Source organism: Parasteatoda tepidariorum, chromosome X2 (genome assembly GCF_043381705.1).
Source record: "Parasteatoda tepidariorum isolate YZ-2023 chromosome X2, CAS_Ptep_4.0, whole genome shotgun sequence".
Taxonomy (NCBI): domain Eukaryota; kingdom Metazoa; phylum Arthropoda; class Arachnida; order Araneae; family Theridiidae; genus Parasteatoda; species Parasteatoda tepidariorum.
In genome coordinates this window covers 42,063,124-42,084,613 of record NC_092215.1, presented here as the reverse complement: position 1 = coordinate 42,084,613, position 21,490 = coordinate 42,063,124, and the positions used below count along the sequence as shown (strand labels likewise).

At 30.3% G+C, this 21,490-nt stretch overlaps 3 protein-coding genes across 5 annotated transcripts; all 3 read left to right on the top strand.

Moving 5' to 3' along the window:
* The first annotated feature begins 3,157 nt into the window (after positions 1-3,157).
* LOC139427171 (uncharacterized) lies at positions 3,158-3,964 on the top strand. Its single transcript, XM_071188036.1, has one exon. The coding sequence runs from the start codon at positions 3,158-3,160 to the stop codon at positions 3,962-3,964; it is 807 nt and encodes a 268-aa protein (XP_071044137.1).
* A 2,676-nt stretch (positions 3,965-6,640) lies between these two features.
* On the top strand, positions 6,641-21,184 carry LOC107455716 (uncharacterized). 3 transcript variants are annotated; one of them, XM_071188101.1, is made up of 3 exons: positions 6,641-11,140; positions 14,688-14,745; positions 20,560-21,184. In XM_071188101.1, the coding sequence occupies exon 1, from the start codon at positions 7,585-7,587 to the stop codon at positions 8,932-8,934; it is 1,350 nt and encodes a 449-aa protein (XP_071044202.1). In that variant the 5' UTR covers positions 6,641-7,584; the 3' UTR covers positions 8,935-11,140; positions 14,688-14,745; positions 20,560-21,184. The 3 variants fall into 3 exon arrangements, 2 of the variants coding, with proteins under 2 accessions (XP_071044202.1, XP_071044203.1); XM_071188102.1 differs by lacking the exon at positions 20,560-21,184 and adding an exon at positions 17,919-18,040; XR_006225868.2 differs by lacking the exon at positions 6,641-11,140 and adding an exon at positions 12,412-12,469.
* Positions 7,129-7,581, top strand: LOC139427170 (uncharacterized). The gene has a single exon (XM_071188035.1). The coding sequence runs from the start codon at positions 7,129-7,131 to the stop codon at positions 7,579-7,581; it is 453 nt and encodes a 150-aa protein (XP_071044136.1).
* Positions 21,185-21,490: the final 306 nt, after the last annotated feature.

The window sequence follows — 21,490 nt, the reverse complement described above, 5'->3', positions numbered from 1 at the left end:
ACTCATTCTCATGACTGCTCTTGTCTAATAATTAATAAATAAATTTTGTACCCTCCTTCCCGACCTATGACCTGTTTTAATCCTTCCACTCGGCAACGACGTTATATATATATATATGATACTCTCTTTTTAAACAGAGCTCGTAAGATCCTTAAGATACTGAAATGGGGGCACAAAAACTTAAAAAATAAAATATTTAATTTCATTAACTCAAAATATTTGGTAAAGTGCTCGACTTCGCGTGCAGGTCGTCGAGCTACCGAAGCAGTGGTGCCATCCACCTGCAGAGGATCAAAATTGTGATGGTATGTCTTCGGATCATCCTCAGGGATGTTTACCAGACAGTCACCAATAGCTCATTGTGGCGCTCTAGTGCGACGTAAATGAACTACAACAACAACAATGAACATGCGTGTAATTTGCACACGCAATTTGTCAAGATCACAGGTTAATGCAATTGAGAAAAGCCATTTCGAATGTGAAATAACAGTACATTAATAACTGGTGTAACCATCATAATCTTGAATACAAGCATGTTATTTTGTGGGTGGAGTGCCATGACTGTTCCACTTGATCAGTCAACACAGAATAGTTAATGCTTGTTGTGGATGACGCTGAAGTTGTTATCCAATGATGTTTCATACGTGCTCAATTGGTGAAAGATCTGGTGATCTAGCAGGTCAAGGCAACATGTCGACATTCAGTAGAGCATGTTGGGATACAACAGCAGTATGAGTGTGAGCGTTATCCTGTTGGAAAATACCCCATTGAATGCTGCTCATAAATGGCAACAAAACAGATTGAATCACCAGGTTGAAATGCAAATTTGCCGTCAAGGTGAGTGGAATAATCATGAGAGGGCTCTTGCTGTCATGGAAAGTTGCTCCACTGACCATAACTCAAGATGTATGTCCAGTGTGCCTAGGTCGGTAGCAGGGGTTCACCTGGCCTCCTTCCAACCAATTTACTGCTATCACTGGCGACAAGGCAGAACCGACTTGCATCAGAAGCCACAATAGATCGCCACTCTGTGAGCTCCAACTCGATACCACTCGAATCGTAAACGGTAGAGGTTTGGAGTCAATCAAATGTAAGCTACAGGGCGTCTCGCTCAGAGCAGTACTTGAAAGTGCTGTTCGCGCCTTGCCTTGTTACTTAACAATAGATGGTGCTGTTGAAATACATTTACATTTTTACTTCTCAATTTTTAATAAATACAGTCCATGTCGTTGTGAAGTGTGGTGCTTTTGTTTTCATGTGTCGAGCTTTTCTTGTGAGTGTATAAAACATTTGGTCCGACATGAGCTCGGAGGTGTTAGTCAATGACTATGGAATGTGTTTTGTAAATTTAAAGTTGTAATAGAGGTCAGTGAAGTGTCTTCTTAAAAATAAAAAAAAATTGTGATTTCACATGTGTTGCGTAGGGAGATATAAATTATGGCTTATTAACTAGATTCTGAAAAGGTAGTGGTGTTAGTTAGTTGTGATTTTTAGGGTAAGTGGAATTTACGATCAGTTGTAATTTGAGAATTGTGTTGCTTTGTTTTATTGAATTGAATTAGTTGTGCTTTCGTTCTGCCCAGTTTGGTTTTATATGTTTTTTGTTTTATTTGATTGTGATTTTTGTTTCTTTTCAGTCTGTGTTGAGTGTTTTTGATATGTATTGCCTTAGTAGAGTTGCTTTCGTTTTGCGTGTTGTTTACATTAAGTAATTTCGTTTAGTAATTGCTTTCGATTTGGGTGTGGAGTTTAATTGATAGCATTTCTAATTTGAAAGTGTTGTTTTAGTAGTGGCTGATATTAAAATGGCACTTAAATTGAATTTTAAAAAAGATGAGTTGATTATGATTGCTCAGGAATTAGGTTTAATAATTCCAGATAATCCTAAAATAGTAGATCTTAATAAAGCTCTTAATTGAAAATAGTGATATAGTTAAAACTGATATTGAGTTTGTGCGCGATCTAATTGGGCATGTTTTAGAAGAAAAAAAGGAAAAGTTAGAAAAAGCTAAGCGAGATTCGGAACAGGAAATAGAGTTAGAAAGATTAAAGTTAGCTCAATTAGAAAAGCAGTTAGTGTTGGCAAAAATTAGTGGTAACCTAGCCAATGCATCTCAGACTGCAGTGAATATAGAAACAGATTCTGATAGTTTGGAAAGTTTAAACAAAAGTGTTAAGGCTTTAAAAATTTCAGTGCCGGCTAAGTCAGAATCGTTTAATTTATTTTTCAATTCGTTAGAAAAAGCATTCGAAAATAAATCAGTGCCTAATAAATTTAAAGCCGAAATTCTGTTAAGTCTTTTAGGAGATAGAGTTAATAATTTATTAGTGTATGTTAGTCAGGGAGAATTGTGTGATTACGAAAAGTTGAAAAATTTGGTTTTAAAAGAATTTGAACCTACTCCCCAAGAATGCCTGAATAATTTTAAAAGGGCTAGAAAATTATCGTCTGAGAGTTATGTTCAGTTTGCTTCTAGACTATGTGCATCCTTTGATTATTACTGCCAAATACGTAAGGTTGCAGATTTTAAATCTTTATGCGATTTTATTGTTTCTGATAAAATTTTCGAAACCCTTGATCGGGAATTAATGACTCACATTGGGATTAAGCAAGGTGAAACTTTTTTCTTACCTCACCAACTTGGACGTGAGTGTGATATTTACTTGTCATCGAGAGGTAAAGGTTCAAGTGAGTTAATCAATCGGAATAGTGCTGGTGAAATAAAAGGCGTGGGAGGAAATAAACTTCAGAAGTATTCTCACTTGCGAACAGACAAAAATATATCTAAAGTGTTTGTTGCGGAGACTAATAATTCGAAGTGCGTTCTGTGCAGAAATATACATCTCCTCGCTACCTGCCCCCAATTTAAAAGTATGTCAGTATATGAGAGAACTGAGGCATTGAAAGGGAATAATCTTTGTTTTCGTTGTTTCGCACCCCACAGGTTAAGTGAATGCCGTTCAAAGAAAAACTGTTTTTGATCTGAACCTCATCATACGATGATTCATTTTCCGCGTGAATATTTTAATCATTCCACTTCTCAAACTCAAAAACGTACTTCTGAGTACAGTTCGCGCACATGTTAAAAATAAATTTTCTGAGTGGATTGAAATTAGATGTTTGCTGGATGTTGGGACTCAATCATGTTTGCGTACTATGGCGTGCGCGCAGAGGTTGCAATTAAGATTAGAGAAAATAAATACCGTAGTTTCGTGTGTTAATGATGCAACTATGGTAGTAAGCAAATGTGTTAGAACTTTAGTGGCAAATAAGGATAAGAGTTTTGTTAGAGAATTATCGATGCTAGTGGTTGACAAAATTACTGATCTCATTCCAAATAGAATAATTGATGTGGATGTTAGTGTTTCAGAGTTTGTGTCATTAGCTGATAATAGTTTCAACAAACCTGAGAAAATTGATATGTTATTAGGTGCGGAGGTGTTTTACGAATTGTTGAGGCCGGAACGATTTTATGCTCAAAATTCCAAATTGTTGTTGCAAAATACTGTGTTTGGTTTTGTCGTGAGTGGCAGCGTTGATCAGGTAGATGTTGGTCATGTTCATTGTGGGTTGATTCTTGACGATGACTTGAATAAAATTTTAAAACGATTTTGGGAAATTGAAAATGTCGAAGTAGAATTTGCAATGGATACAGAGGCGTCTTTGAGTGAGGATCATTTTGTAAGCACCCATAGAAGAAATGCCGATGGTAGATATGTAGTTGCAATGCCCTTGAGTAAGGATCCGTCGTGTCTTGGACAGTCTAAGAACATGGCTTTGAGGCAACTTAATTGTTTGTGGAAGCGTTTGTCTAGGGACTCAGAGTATTTGTCGTTATATACGGATTTCTTGCGTGAGTATGAGGAACTGGACCATTTGCAAAAGGTGATTGAAGAAAGTGAGCAGCCCACACATTACTACATACCAGAGTTGGCCAAAAATGTAATCGATTACATTTTTTGATTACAGGAATCAATTACTTGTAACCATGATTACAATTTTCAAAAGTTTTGATTACAGCTGTAATCATGATTACAATATTGATTACAGTAATCAATTACTTGTAATCGTGATTACAAAGTTTGATTACAGCTGTAATCATGATTACATAGTCGATTACAGTAATCAATTACTTGTAATCATGATTACAATTTTCAAAAAATTTTGATTACAGCTGTAATCATGATTACAATTTTGATTACAGTAATCAATTACTTGTAATCATGATTCCAAGTAATTGCGATTACAAGTAATCACAACAAAAACGATTACAAGTAATTATGATTACAAGTAATCAAAATATATGATTACATGTAATTTGATTACATGTAATTTGATTACATGTAATTATGATTACATGTAATCTAATTACACGATTACAAGACTATTGTATTCTTATAAATGATTATATTTTACAGTAGATAGTAGAATGTATTTTATAATGATACATTTTGCACGTATTAACATGTACTGCATTTTGTACGTATTTGTATACGTACAAATGAATGTAACTGAAATGTATGTACATATGATTTTATCTAGTGCATATGTTCAGACATTTTAGTATCACACACATGTACATACACTTATATTGTAGGTATAAAATATATGTACGTATGTATATAGATAATAATTACGTATGTATGTGCAAACAATGTAGGCATGTACATTTATACACAATGAATATATGCATTTTATGCAAATATTTGTGTATGTAAAATGTATATCTATGTTCATGTACGCATGTATATACAAGTACTTGTGTTTGTACGAACATACATACATTGTCTGTACAATGTATGTCCCATGCATGTATGTGCAATTTATTTATGAACAGTACAATATATGTATGCATGTACAATATAGGTATATCTGTAGGATGTACAATATATGTATGTATACATGTACATGATATGCATGTCCAGTGTATTTATGTACATGTACATAATATGTTCATGCTCAATGTAAGTATCCAAATATGCATAATACATTTGTGAACTATTGTACGTACATTGGGCGTATTTATATTTCACATATATTCATACATGCATTCGACATGCATAACGTACGTACATACACACATTTGAGATGCATATATTGTACAGATGTATATACATATAGCGTACAGATGTATATACATATAGCGTACAGATGTATATTCATATAATGTACATATGATGAAATGAACATATAATGTTCATATAATGTACATATGTGTGTACATATACAGTACGTATGTGCATAAATATATTGGGCATAATTCTTTCGTACAAATTTTACATGTGTACATGCATGCTATCCCTATCTATGCATATGGTGCAATGTATATATGTACAATGAATGTATCCACACATGTACAATACACGTATGTTCCATGTATGCATATCCATATGTACTATATATGCACGTACAATACATGAATGTATGTACATACATTGTACATGCGTACATACATTACACGTATACATATGTACATTACATTTATGTCTAAATATGTGTACAATGCAATAAATAAAATGCATGTAAGTTAACTTTTAATGACTCAAGCAAGTTAAATGACAAAATCAAACGATATTTAAATTTAGTTTTCAGCTTTAATTGTTCTATATCATTTTGAAATTCTCTGAATAAAAAATTATTTTCAGGTATTTTCATGAAATGTTTGACAATACAGATTTATTTTTTTTATAACATAATGCATGATTCATAGAAATTTTTTAAATGGTAAGAAAAACGGTAAATTTTATGTGTGGAATTAATATTTAGAAATTCCAAATAAAATTATCGTTTGCTTTCTAAAAAATATGAGGTCGAGTTTCATATACCTTAGAATAATTTTAAAACAAATTTTAATAACTTTACTCATATAAATTTTTTTAATGTATGCACAATGTATGTGTATATTGTAATTACATATATTTAAATGTACGCACGTATTTGTACATTACTTGTAATTATGTACATGTATACGTTGTATGCACATGCATACATTGTGCATATAACTATTTTTTTGTACATCCATGCATTACATGCGCATAAGTATTAACAAAGTATGTAGTTATACAAGTACATACGTAAGTTGTACATAAGTACATACTTTGCGTGCACATATATCGATGTACATATAAATATGCATGTATACATGTACGCATTTTATTTACGCAACTATGTGCATATATTGTACCTTTAAATAACATTTTTACATATTGTACGCAAATACGTACAATTTTATATACAAACGTACATTGTATATACGTGCTATTATCGTAAATTTATACAATATATGCACTTAAGTACATAAAAGCATGCAAACGCATAAACATTATTTTCATATACGTTCATACATACATTGTCTATGTATACAAAGATACAAAACATTGCCTTTTTGTACAAACTAACATACATGCGTACATGTATCATAAATGCATAATTATATGTACTAAGCATATGCGCATTGCATTAAGTATATTACAATATAATTATGAATATTGTACGTACAAACAACGTTTGTGCATACATTGTATGTATAGGAATCGCAAATTGTACGTTCATGCGTGCGTACATTCTATGTACATAAAAATATGTAAACACATGAATACTTACATAAAAAATTTGACTATAGTATACAATCGTAATAACTTGTAATCGTATAGTTTGATTACAAGTAATCACAATTACATGTAATCAAATTACATGTAATCATGATTACATGTAATCATATATTTTGATTACTTGTAATCATAATTACTTGTAATCGTTTTTGTTGTGATTACTTGTAATCGCAATTACTTGTAATCATGATTACAAGTAATTGATTACTGTAATCAAAATTGTAATCATGATTACAGCTGTAATCAAAATTTTTTGAAAGTTGTAATCACGATTACAAGTAATTGATTACTTGTAATCGTGATTACAAGTAATTGATTACTGTAATCAAAATTGTAATCATGATTGCAGGTGTAATCAAAATTTTTTGAAAGCTGTGATCACGATTACAAGTAATTGATTACATAGCTGTAATTATTTGTAATCAATTACAGTTGTAATCGATTACTGTAATCAACGGCCAACTCTGCTACATACCACACCATGGAATATTACACCCTGATAAATTGACTACTAAGATGAGAGTCGTCTTCAATGCTTCATCTCCCACCACAACAGGCCTAAGTTTAAATGACATTTTAATGAAAGGTGAAGTAAAAGAAGATGTGTTTGAAACAATTTCTCGCTTTAGAAGACACAAATATGCCTTTACTACGGACATAAAAAAGATGTACAAACAAATATTGATAGATCCGGATCAAAGAGACCTTCAGAGAATAGTGTGGAAACCTGGATTCGATGCTGAAGTTTCAGTTTACAGGTTGAAAACAGTAACTTACGGAATGTCCAATGCCCTCATCCTTGCAATAAGAACTCTGCAACAACTGGCCGAGGATGAAAAATATCGATATCCTTTGGCTTCGGAAGCTCTTCTGCATGATACCTATATGGATGATGTTGTAAGTGGAGCCCAGAGTCTAGAAACTGCCCGTCAATTACAACTCCAACTTCGAGATTCTCTGCAATCCTGAGGAATGAAACTTCACAAATGGTCTTCGAATTCTGATCAATTGTGGAATAGTTCATCTTCATCTGATGTCGAGCACTCATTTTCTATCGATAATGACTTATCGGTCAAAGCGCTGGGCATCATCTGGAAGCCGTTCGAAGAAAAGTTTGTTTATAAGGTGTCAACTGCAGTAAAATCATCGTACACTAAGCGTGAAGTTCTCAGCGTGATAGCTAAATTATACGACCCTCTTGGGTTTTTAGCACCAGTCTTGACAAGAGTTAAAATCCTATTACAGCGATTGTGGCTGCAAAAACTAGATTGGGATGAAGTTCTGCCAAATCCAATCAGCGATTATTGGAATGATTTTGTGACAAATTTAAAGTGCATCGATGATGCGAAAATTGATAAATTTATTCCTTCGGACGAATTTCAACGAATTGTCCTTCAGGGATTCGCAGATGCGTCTGAAGCAGCCTATGGAGCTGTAGTCTATCTTCAATGTTTCACTTCAACGCATAGTGCTAAAGTAACTATTATCGCAAACAAATCACGTATATCACCAATTCGAGTGATTTCGATTCCCCGCCTTGAACTGTGTGCCTGTGTTCTTTTAGCCCAGCTTGTGCAAAAATTACGTGCATCTTTACGATTAGAAATTAGTGAAACTGTGCTTCATACCGATTCTACGATTGCATTAGCGTGTTTGAATACACCTGCGAACCACCTGAAGACATTTATCGCCAATCGTGTTTCAAAGGTTCAAACCTTGACAGAAAACTGTCACTGGGCCAACGTGCCGTCATCTCTTAATCCAGCCGACCTTGTTTCCCGTGGGTTAAGCCCTCGTGACATTCACAATCAAAAAATTTGGTGGAATGGCCCACCATTCCTAGAACAAGGTGAGTTATCCAATGAGCAAACAAGCTCCCCGCTGACGAATGAATATGACTACTCTTGTGAAGAACTTAATTCCGAAAGAAAAACTCTGACTATGACTTTGGACAATAACCTTTTGAACAAGATCCTTTCTTTACATAATAATTTTCATAAAATTGTATGTGTTTTAAGTTATCTTTACAGGTTCATCGAAAATTGTAGGAATCCATTATACAAACAAGTTGGACCCCTTAAGATCTGTGAAATCCAACGTGCAGAAACAACACTTTTTAGGCTGGTACAACAAGTGGAATTTTACTCCGAAGTGAAGGACATGTCCAGTAAGGGTATGGTTAACCCCAAAAGTAAAATTAAAATTTTTTCTCCATTCTTAGATACTGAAGGTGTCTTGCGTGTAGGTGGTAGATTGGTACACAGTAATTTGAGTTTCGACAAAAAAAACACCAGATGTTTCTTCCTAACAATCATAGACTGACCAATTTAATTCTTGAAATGATCCACAAAAGACAATTGCATGTTGGTCCGCAAACTTTGTTATCTAAACTCATGTTTGTGAAAATTGCAACACCATGAAGGACTTACGCGAGTGAGCTGAAATTTTCAGGAAATGCAAAGTAGAGCATGATATGCAAATGATTAGAATTTCAGACCCGTAGCGCATGCGCATGCTGAGCAGCGCCTTCTGAACGGCGGATGGATCCGAATAAATAGACAGCTGTAGCCAAGCGAGTATGGTTATCGGTGGTTATCTGCTAGTGGTAAACGTTAGCTTAGTCATTACTTATGCCTATTCGACGAAAGAGAGCGAGATTTCAGCAACTTACGGAGTTTAAACGGGGGAGAATCATCGGCTTTCGTTAAGCTGGATTATCTTATCGTGCAGTAGCCGCTCGTGTGCAGCGTAACAGCAGCACAGTGATGCGTGTTTCAAAGCAGTGGATGGACGAGTGTCGGACAACTCGAAAATGCGGGAGTGGACCCAGAAATGTCACGTCAGCTCGCGATGATAGACACCTGTTCGGCGTTGCGCTAACGGACCGTACGGCTCCCTCTAGACTACTGGCAGCACGGTGGTCAGTAGCTACAGGTGTTTCATTGTGTGCTTTATCAATTCGTAAACGTCTGCTGCAGCATGAACTGCGCGCAAGGACTCATTTATACAGGATCCCCCTCACGCTAATCCATAGCCGCCTGCGGCTATAATGGGCCAACCAGCATAGGGACTGGCTTGCTGATTGGCAGCGTGTAGTGTTTTCTGACAAATCGCGCTTCAATTTGTGGTACCATGATTGTCGCATTCGTGTCAGACGCTATGCCGGTGAACGCCATCTTCCGAAGTGCGTTATCGAACGCCACAGTGTACGAACACCCGGAATTATGGTATTCCCCGGATATGTCGCCGATTGAACATGTGTGGGATTTCGTTGGTCGGCGTCTCGCTCGTAATCCTCGTCCTGTTGCTTCTACAGACGAACTTTAGGTACGCATACAAACAGTATGGAATTCTCTTCCTCAGACAGACATTCAAAGTTTGCTTGACTCCAGGCCACGTCGTGTAGCAGCACTTATTGCGGAGCGTGGTGGTTACACAAAATACTGATTTCGATCTCTTGTTATTGTTTGTTTGCTTTGAAAGCTTTATCATTTATTTGTACCACTAGTCTACCACTCAACTGTGTATTAAATTTCATTCAATTATGACGATTCTTTCGTGGTGTTGCAATTTTCACAAACAGGAGTTTATTATTAGACAAAAATACTGGCCCTTAAACGGTCGCAATATGCGTAGAAAATTAGTTCATAATTGTGTAGATTGCTTTAAGGCTAACCCTGCTACTTGTTCACAAATTATGGGTCAACTGCCAACCGAGAGAGTTTCTCAGAGTTTTCCCTTTAACTATGTAGGATTGGATTTTTGTGGACATTTCTGTATTAAATATTCAAATAAAAAAATTGGAATTTTTAAACGTCCAATTACTAAACTTTGTATATTACCCTTCTCAAATGATCAATAAGTGTGAAAATTTCAATTTATGTGTATTTTGAATATTTTAGTTTATTGTGTACATTGTATTGAATTGTTTATGATTGTTTCAATTTAAGCAGTTGAATGTGTCATTCATCCCGGGGGTGAATGTTCGCGCCCTGCCTTGTTACTTAACAATAGATGGCGCTGCTAAAATACATTTACATTTTTACTTCTCAATTTTTAATATATACAGTTCATGTCGTCGTGAAGTGTGGTGCTTTTGTTTTCTTGTGTCGAGCTTTGCTTGTGAGTGCATAAAACAGTAACCGATTTGTAACAGTTCGTTGTGTCACTGTAGTGCTAACCGCAGCTAAATTTTTGATGCAGACGCACTATGCTGCGCCACAGCCATACGCGACAACTTGGCATACAAAGATAGATGTAGGCAACAACTCCTTCTGGTGTTAGGATTTTTCTCCCGTCTGTGAAGTATTTAACTTACGTCTGTGGGTACAACCGGCTGAGCAACTGCGCATGCGCTTGAAATGCTTGGCTAGAATTTAATTTTCACGAAATAATTTCGAAAAGTATCCCTGTTGAAGAAATTGTGCGGAGGTATACATAGTTTGTTGCTTACAGGTGTGATCAAGTGTAGCTTCGATTGCTGTATTGTTATTCCAAGCTTTTCATTTATGATTCAGTAAATAATAAAGTAAGTTAATTGTTTTAAATCATTTTTGTTTTTGTTTATAATATTGCATCAATGTATTTTTAAGCGTTTACGACATTTTATAATTCTAATTATTTGTGAAAAAGTAGCTAAAGATTTCCACGTTACTGAGTTAGGCTTAGTTACATATTTGTTTTCCGATTTTATCTTTGATATAATAAGAAATGTCTGTTAATACACGAGTATTATTTTAAAGATTCGATAGTTTATTCCTTTGCATATATAAACTATAATCAATAAAAAATTTCTGAACTGCTCATCTAATTCTTTTATGTGTGTAGAAAATATAATAAAAGGTAAATATATGGTATTAAAAGGTGTCAATGTACCATCATTTACAATTAAAATGTTATTAATTGTAAATGATGGTACGTTAACATTATAATTACTTTTCTTTAAGATTATTTAACCGTATATAGATTCTAAAATTATGATACTTATGACGATGAATTTATTGGAATTTTTAGACGTATTGTGTTTATAATCCCTATTGTTTTTCTATGATAAAAAAAATTGTCTACTATGATTGAGCTTACGTAGTAATGTGGTAACTGTAGACTTGTATATAACATTGAATTATAAAAGAGCACAGTAATAAATCTATCAAATGTTATCTGATTCATTCATTGTTTTATAATTGGTGCAGTTTTTACTAATTGATGTATTTAGCGACATATTTTCAACTGAATCTACTTGTGCAAAATTCCAGTAAAGTTAAGATTATTTTATAATTATATATTTCCCATCAATAATTGATGAAATACCAGAATGTATATAAGTACTGTAAGATTTTTTAAGCAGAGGTTGGGCAAGCAATACCTTTAACTGTGGAGAAGTGATGCAGTTTAGCGATAATCTATGATGCCCCAAGTAGCAAAAAGATATGATCTAATATTAGAAAGATGCAATATAATACTGCCCTGCTAGAAAACGCAATGCTCTTGAATCCTATCTTCTAATATAAGAACTAATATTATATAAAATTAAATAGTATTCGATATAACAGTAGAACTTTCAAAATAATCATCTATTTCATTATTATTGATCCAGCGCCACATTTTTGCGAAAGGTTATCCCATATTATTAAATAAACATTTATTTATGAAAGAAAACAATAAATTAAATATTACTTAAAATATCATTTTTAGCCAATGCAAAGAAAGCGAAAAATAATATTAGTGGTAGTTTGCGAACGATTGAACTCGAAAAACTTTTTCAACTGTTGATGTTGAGTTGTAACTCCTGCAATGCTTGTTTACAAGACGACCTCGCCATCTTGATTTCGCTTAGCTTTCGTTTCAACTACTTAAGGTATTTATAATTTGGTAATTTTTTGTAAACTTTATAAATTTCAATGATAGTTGAGTTGATAAAGTAGTATCGTACGTAATGTTTTTTCTTTGAGATAAAAATCAGCTAGAAAAGTAATTTAAAGCACGATGTGTTTGAGATGTTGTAGAAACATTCAGTGTTTAAGAAACGTGACCGCTAAATTAAAACATTTAAGAATTAATTTATTGATCATGTATCCAATAAAGTCAGTGAATATATTTTTTATTGTGATCATTATTGTACACTCGTAGTTGTTGACTTCTTTGTTGAAACGTATTGTCTTGCTGCAAGTAATAAGCATTGTTTTTCTACAAAAATGAAAAAGACAAAAGTAATGGTCTGTAAACAAATTAGCCGTGTTAAATAAAATATATATATATATGTATAATCTGCTACTNCTATATATAATCTGCTACTTTTAGCGCAGTTAAAACCATTATATTGTAGAATATTTAATACAAACAATATTACTAGCATATTAAATTTTCATGTTTAACATACTGTACAACAATGAATTAAACATTTTTATTTTAATATGCACTGATTTTTATTTGAATATGGGCTAATCTGTATGTTTTTGATGCATCATTATTTATATTAATTTGTAAATGATTAAAAAATAAACAATAATATGGTTTATTCAAAATGGTGATTATGGTGAATGTAGAGCTTTGATTAAATTATATTTTTTAAATAAATTCCTATTAGAAATAATCTAATGCTGTAAAAATTTAGTTAAACTATAAGAAAAAAATTTTTGGGCAAATGTTGGGTATGCATACTGACTTTTAAAGAATGCTATGTCAAAATATTTGGGGGAAGGGGCGAACTATATTTAATATATATTTACAGCTTTGAAATATGGGAACTCTATACATTTCAATGATAGTTACATGAAACGTTAAAGAAGTATTGTAAGTAATGTTTTTGCTTTAGTTAAAAATCATGTCTCTAATAAAGTCAGTGAATATTATGAATTGTGATCATTATTGTTCGCACATAGTAGTTGACTTCTCTGTTAACTTATTGCCTATCTATAAATAATAAGTAATGTAATTAGTTCAAAATATGCTTCTAAAAGAACGTTTGCCAAGTAATTCGACTGTGACAAAGTTTTTCTGCAACAGTGAAAAAGATAAAAATAATTGTCTGTAAACAAATTAGCCAAGTTAAAACAATTAGAAAATTAATGATCTGCTACTTTTAGCTCAGTTTAAACCATTACATTCTAGAATGTTTAACGTTCAATACAAACAATATTGTTACCCTATTAAAATTTCATGTCTGAAATATTGTAAAACGAAGAATTAAAAATTTTAATTAAATTTCTTGATGATATTTCAGTATCCTGATCTGTCCCGCCAAGTGCAATCGCCAAATAGATTTTAAACTTGCAATTTTTTTAAACAATAATATGTATATGTTTGCCCGGGGTATACCTTTCGAGTTTGTCCTATTCTGTAATGTTTCTTTTAGTTTAATAAATATTTATTAAATAATTATTATGATAATAATTAGTCTAATAAATTATTGTTTAATAAAGGTTTTAAATAAATTACTGTTAGATATAATCTGAGACTAAAAATTTAATTAAACAATAAAAAATAAGTGTTATGCGTACTGACTTTTAAATGTTATGTAAATATATTTGGGAAGGGGCAAAATATAATTAATATATATAATACAACTTTGAAGAATTCTCCAACATTGTTTTTTCGACCATAAATTGATGAGTTTGAATTCTTATAGTATCTTTTTATATTGATGTACTTATACGAATTTTAAAATAAGCACTTGTTTATTTAATATTTTTCGGCACTCTTTTTGTTGATTTGCCACATAGCGAATAGTTATTTTCTGGTCTAATAAAAGAAGTTGAAAGGTTTTGCAATTTGATTTTATTTTTTTATTTTTAAATATCTGATAGTTTACTTGGGAGTGCTTATGAGCTAAATTCTTTTAGTTGATCTCCTACCCTCTGTGCTATTTTTTCTGTGACATTAACGAAATTTTTTTTACACTGGTATCGATACCGAAATTTACCATTTAATTTCATTGTAAAGGATATTTCAATTTCTTAAAATCATTTTCGAATTAAATAATTAAAGTTTCAAATAAATATTCAATGTTAAATAGTTTTAAATTTGTTTCTTTTTTTTCATTTCAAAATCTAATTTCTTTTCTTTTTAAATTTCAGTATATAGCTTTTCATCTTCAAGGAAATCTACTATTTTTAAAATAAGCAATGGACGAAAGTAAGCAATTGTTTATTTCACACTTTTTTTGTTGATAGCTTGCCACATAGTGAGTATTTATTTTCAGGTCTAATAAAAGGAGTTAAAGAGTTTTGCAGTTTGAATTTTTTTATTTTTTTTAAACATATGACTTTTTGTTTTTCGTGTGGCTCTACCAAGATTTTTTGATGCAAGTATTGATACCGCAATTTACTCATTGAATTTCATTGTAAAAGACATTACAATTTTTTAAAAACATTTTCAAATTTCATAATTTAAGTTTAAAATAAATATTCATTGTTTAATAATTTTAAATTTGGTTTTTCCATTGTAAATTTAATTTTCCTTTACAATTTCATATCTAGCTCTTCATCTTCAAGACATTTTAATATATATTAAAATTTCTTGTTTAAAATATTGTACAACAATGAATTAAACATTTTTATTTAAATATAGACTGATTTTCATTTGAATATAGGCAAATCTGTATGTTTTTGATGCGTCATTATTTATATTAATTTGTAAATGATTAAAAAATAAACAATAATATGGTCCATTCAAAATGGTGATTATGGTCAATGCAGAGCTTTGATTAAATTATATATTTTAAATAAATTCCTATTTGAAATAATCTAATGCTGTAAAAATTTAGTTAAACTATAAGAAAAAAAATATTTGACAAACGTTGGGTATGCATACTGACTTTTAAGGAATGCTATGTCAAAATATTTGGGGGAAGGGGCGAACTATATTTAATATATATTTACAACTTTGAAATATGTGAATTGTTAGAGAACTCTCCTTCTAAATGATTTTTTCAACCATGAATTGATGATTTTGAATTCTCATAGTATCTTTATACATTGATGTTCTTTTACATTAATCAAATTTTGAAATAAACAATGGAAGAAAATAAGCAATTGTTTACTTAACACTTTTCGCCACTTTTTTATATATAAAAAATAAGTAATGTGATTGGTTCAAAATATGCTTGTAAAACAATGTTTGCTAAGTAATTCGACCCTGACAATGTTTTTCTGCAGCAATGAAAAAGATAAGAAAATAATTGTCTATAAACAAATTAGCCAAGTTAAAACAATTAGAAAATTATTGATCTGCTACTTTTAGCTCAGTTTAAACCATTACATTCTAGAATGTTTAACATTCAATACAAACAATATTGTTACTGCATTAAAATTTCATGACTAAAATATTGTAAAACAAAAGAATTAAACATTTTTATTTACATTTCTTGGGGATATTTCAGTATCGCGATCTGTCCCGCCAACTGCAATCGCCAAGTAGATTTCAAACTTGCAATGTTTTTTGAAAAATATGTATATGTTTGCCCGGGGTTACACCTTTCGAGTTTGTCCTATTCTCTAATGTTTCTTTTAGTTTAATAAATATTTATTAAATAATTATAATAATAATTAGTCTCATAAATAATTATTGTTTAATAAAGTTTTTAAATAAATATATAATTATATAATTAAATATATATATACAATTTATATGAATGATAATTAAAAAGTGTTTTCTTATATGGTACATTATAATTATTTGATAAAATGATACAAAATTGATTAGGAAAGATATAGTAAAACTAAGTTTTTATACTAATGGTTTAATAAGAAATAAAGTATAAATTTTTCCTCATTTATATTAGCATAATAGTTTATTTAATAAGTTAAATGATATCCGACTTCATAGTCCTGAAATTTCTAAATTCCTGATAAAAAAAAACAACTCTATTCTCATAATTTTTTAGCTTTTTGCTCTGATTTCTGATATGTCTGTGCTCAGTGCATCACACATTCTGCAAATACTTATGCAGTTCCTAAAACTATCAGTTTGAATAATCAAAAGATTTGTATTTCCGATATTATAAATATATATATATATATATATATATATAATATCGGAAATACAAATCTTTTGATTATTCAAACTGATAGTACTGGTTGATACTGGTTATTTTTAATACAGAAGTACTATTAACATTTCCTAATTATCAATCTCAAACTGTTACGAATTGCTCATTAATAGAATGAAAAAAATTATTCAAGCTTTGTTTCTGGAATTAAAAAAAAATTATATTTAGAGAGAATTATACTTTTTTGTAAATTTTTTTACAGTTATATGTATAATGATAAATGTATGATGTACCAGCAATTTGGTTATTGATATAATGTAGTATTAAATAAAATGAAATATAATGAGAATATTGTTTATAAATTGTAGGGTTTAAGAAAATCATTTAAAAAAAAAAGCTTTTATCTACATTTACCATTCAAAACATCAAATGAATTGTTTTTATAATACTTAACATTATTTTAAAATATTATAGCTGCAATAGTTAGCATTTCTAAATAAGATGGTTAAAATTAATTAATTATTACAAAACTAATTGAATAAATAGAATCATAATTGTTTTTCATGCTCAACTTGCTAATGAATGTTAAAGTTTGTGATACTATTTTTCAATTAGATATCTAAAGGAGATTAAATTAGTTTAGATCAGACTACATTGTTGAAAAAAAAAATTTTTAAGCTACTTTGGGTCTTGATATCTATGAGCTATATATATAAACTGCATTTAAATAATTAAAAATTTAAATGTGAATAATTTTAATATGTTTCTTTGGCAGCTGATTTATTTAAAAAAATAATAATTTGCTTGCATATCCCTTTCACCATTTCTTAGTAAATAACCTTATTAATGGAAAAAAAAGAAGACTTGAATTAAACATACTATAAATAATGTTTTTATTAGTTATATAGTATAAAAAGTATTTATACTTATAATAGTTAAATAATCAGTTTATTTAAGTAATTGACTTTTTCCAAATCTATTTCTTTAAATCAATACTTTTCTTAAGGATAATCATTAAAGGGATGTACGACTATAATAATTTACATACATATCTCTTTTATTATTTCTTAGTGAAATACCATCATTATCTCTGAAATCAGATCCTAGTTTTTTTTTTAAATGCAACCTAAAGAATGCATTTATTAATTAAATTCAATATCATATTTTTATAATTAAATTAATAATATTTTGTAAAAATAATCAGCTTGTTTTAATCGATGACTTTTAAAAAATCAGTTGATTTAAATCAATGATATTTTTTTCTGTGAACATCATTTAATGTATCTATAGTAAAATAAATTGCTCTATTTTTTTGCAGGAAAACTAGGCTCATTGAAAAGTTCTGGAATGGGATAAAGAAACTATATTTGTCCATATGTAAATAGTGTACATACAGATGTATTGATTTGTTACAAGGAAATAAAACTCTTTCATGGTTTATTTTAAGCTTTAAGCCTTTCATTGTTGTTAAAATTCCTGCTTTTATATATTTAAAATTATTAAAATAGTGTTTTATTTACTGGTACAAAATATTTTTTTTTGAAAAAACTATGATATATATTGTTTATCTAATATTTAATAAACTTAATGACTTGATGAATGGACACAAAATTATAGGATAAATAAATTTTTGTGTGTAAGTTTCTATCAATAAAAGCTAGTTGTAGGTTTTAAATATCTAAGCATTATTTTCAAAACTTAAATAACTTATTTATTGAGTTGCATTATGTTTTACTTTAGAATAAAAATTTGTACTTAATTTAATCTATTAAAAATTTGCACTTAAAAAATTTAAACACTCTATTCTAAAAAATTTTTTTGCATGCTTCTACTTTAAGTGATAGCGTTTATAATTGATCAAAATAAAATAAAAAAATGCCTACTTTATTGTAAGAAGATTCATTGGATGATATTTGATTATAAATTAAACAATTGTTTTACACCATTTTGTTTTTTATATTGGCATAAAAAAGAATGCATGTAATGACAGTTGTTGTTTTATTACAATATAAAAACCTAAAAGTCAATAAATTACTATCGCTGATATCAGCAGAGTAAGACAAACACTCGTGACGATTTATGTTCCCTATATAAGAATTGTTAAAAACATGCAGTAAAAAGCCTTTGAAATTAAAAGCTAGTAACTAACAAAAGGCAAGTAACTAACAGAAAAAAAAATGCCGAGACACCTAAAATAAAGGTGTGATACCGGCAAGGACGGCACTAAAGTTTTCTATTGAACCAAGTGGGGGGGGTGAGTTAAGGGTGGTTTATCAGCAAATAAGGCAAAGAAGTTAGCCTAAGCATCTGAAATAAAGGTGCGATACAGGCAAGGACGCCATTAAAACTTTCTATTGAGGTGAGTTAAGGGTGGTACATCGGTAAATAAGGCAAAGAAGTTCGCCTAAGCACCTGAAATAAAGGTGCGATACGGGCGAAAACGGCATAGACGTTTTCTAATCAGCCTACAGTTAAGGTACTTTAACGGCAAGCGAGGCAACGACGTGTGCCAGTGAACGTATTCAGCTTTTTATCAAAAGGCAAAAACGACATCATAAAGGTACAATAAAAGCCTTTACGGCAATTTTCTCTTTATTCTGTGAAGAAAAAAAAATTTTCCCGGTATTTAACAGGCAAAAATGGTAAAGCAATCCAGAGGCAACAAAGTAGTTCCGATCCTTTAACGATTGCCAGAAGTTTGCCTGAACTGCCATGCACTGGCCCTCATTCTGGCCCAGATTTCACTTTATTTACGGAACCGATACGGCAATGAAAAGCCCGCCGTAATGGCACTTTAGGTGAGCCGACATTGTCCCTTCACTAGCCCAAAAGTCGTGTGCTTGTTGGGTATATTTACAACTTTGAAATATGTGAATTGTTAGAGAACTCTCCTTCTATATGATTTTTTCAACCATGAATTGATGATTTTAAATTCTCATACTATCTATTTACATTGATGTTCTTTTACATCAATCAAATTTTAAAATAAGCAATGTAAAAAAATAAGCAGTTGTTTATTTAACACTTTTCGCCACTTTTTTTGCTGGCTTGTCACAAAAGAGTTTTGCAGTTTGAATTTTTTTTCATTGCAATGATAAACATAAAAATAAATTTTTAGTAAACAAGTTTGCCATGTTAAAATAATTATTAATTAATCAATTACTTTTTAGTTAAAACCATTGTATATTAGAATGTTTGAAATTTTATTCACAAGTCGAACACTGTTGTTTTATTATTTGAAATTCCTGTTTAATATATTGTAAAATGATGAGTTAAATATCTTTATTTTCATTTCTTGAATATAGACAGATGTTTTTTGATGTATGATTAATTATATTAATTTATAAATGATAGCAAATAGTTAAGAAATAAGTGACAATATGGTCTATTCAAAGTGTGTTAACGTTAAATGAAGAACAGTGCTTAAAAGGCGTTAAAATTTTTATTTATGAAGTTTTTTTAAAAAATGTGAACATTTCCTAATGGCTCTATGAGCTTATACAATGTACAAAAATATTTTAACAGTTAAGTGTCATTATACTTAATCTTTAAAAAAAATTAAAAAGTATTGAATTTGATATATTTTTGTATCTGTATATATACTTGAATATTCACTTCAATATAAAAGGGTTAAAGAGTTTTGACCTATAATTTTTTCTTTTTTTAAAAAAATAATAATTAAGAAAAAATAAATTATTATTTGAAAGTGGTTATAAGTTAAATAATTTTCTATTCTTGCATGGTGATACTGAGATTTTTTGGTGCATGTATTGTTACGGAAATCTACCCGTTAAATTGTAAACATTTTCAAATGAAATGATTTAAGTCTTAAAGAAATATTCAATGCTTTATAGTTTTAAATTTACTTTAACTAATTTAATGTTTTCTATATAAAGTAATGTAGAGGTTTAAATTTTTTGTTTCAATGTAAAGTTAACTTTTTTCTCTTATAATTTTAGCTTCGTCTGCTGGATAAACAAGCTTATCTACCAGGAAGGAGCCAATCATTATTGAGCTTGGATGCTGTACAATGCAAATGGAGATTAATTTCTTTTAGAAAACTGGGAGTCATATGTTCGATCCTGACAGAAAACAAAACGACTGGAGGTTCTCTTTAAATCTGCCGAAGCTGAAAGTTTGAAGAAAAGTGCATCCCTGTGCGGTTCATCCCTGCTGTGTGTTTGCGTGATATGCTGAAATGTTGCTGACTATTTTATAAAATCTTTCAATAAAGCAAAGATTTTCAGTTTATTGCTCTGAAATATAATTCAGTTGCACAAAAACAAAAAATTGAATTGAGGAAAAACTTTAAACTGTACGAAATGACTTTTAAGTTTTGGAATTTTTTTTAATTTGAAAATAATAACAATTAAAATGATAACTCATGGTCCTACTGTTGCTTTTTGAAATAAATTTTTTTTTATTTAATTACAAATACTTGTTCTTAACTGATATTTTAACAAAAGAATTTCGATTATCTTTTATTAAACAATGATGGTAAGAGTGTATTGCTTCTATAGTTGAGTGAAGTTATATTTATATTGTGTTTTGTTTCAAAATGAAATAAATAAGTAGTGAAATGTTTGTCATGATTTGATTTAATTTATTTTTTTATTCTTAACTACTGCATTGTGTAATTTATTCTAGTCATTATAGTTATGTTTAAGTATTATGAAAATTCAAGAAATTTCGAAGATATCAGAAGCAATTTTATTTTAACATCATTGTTAAACATTAACTCTAACTTATGAGCAATTATACTACTAGCATTGTATTTATGACTTCAATTTTGCAATTCAAATTTGAAATAAAAAGTGTATATATATCTTTATGATGTTTAAATTAATGTAATTGTAAAATAATGATAATAGTAAAAATTTCTTTGGCTTA

Bases quoted from the DNA above. Each gene is read 5' to 3' on its own strand.
- LOC139427171 (XM_071188036.1), top strand. From the start codon at position 3,158: ATGGCGTGCGCGCAGAGGTTGCAATTAAGATTAGAGAAAATAAATACC.
- LOC139427170 (XM_071188035.1), top strand. From the start codon at position 7,129: ATGAGAGTCGTCTTCAATGCTTCATCTCCCACCACAACAGGCCTAAGT.
- LOC107455716 (XM_071188101.1), top strand. From the start codon at position 7,585: ATGAAACTTCACAAATGGTCTTCGAATTCTGATCAATTGTGGAATAGT.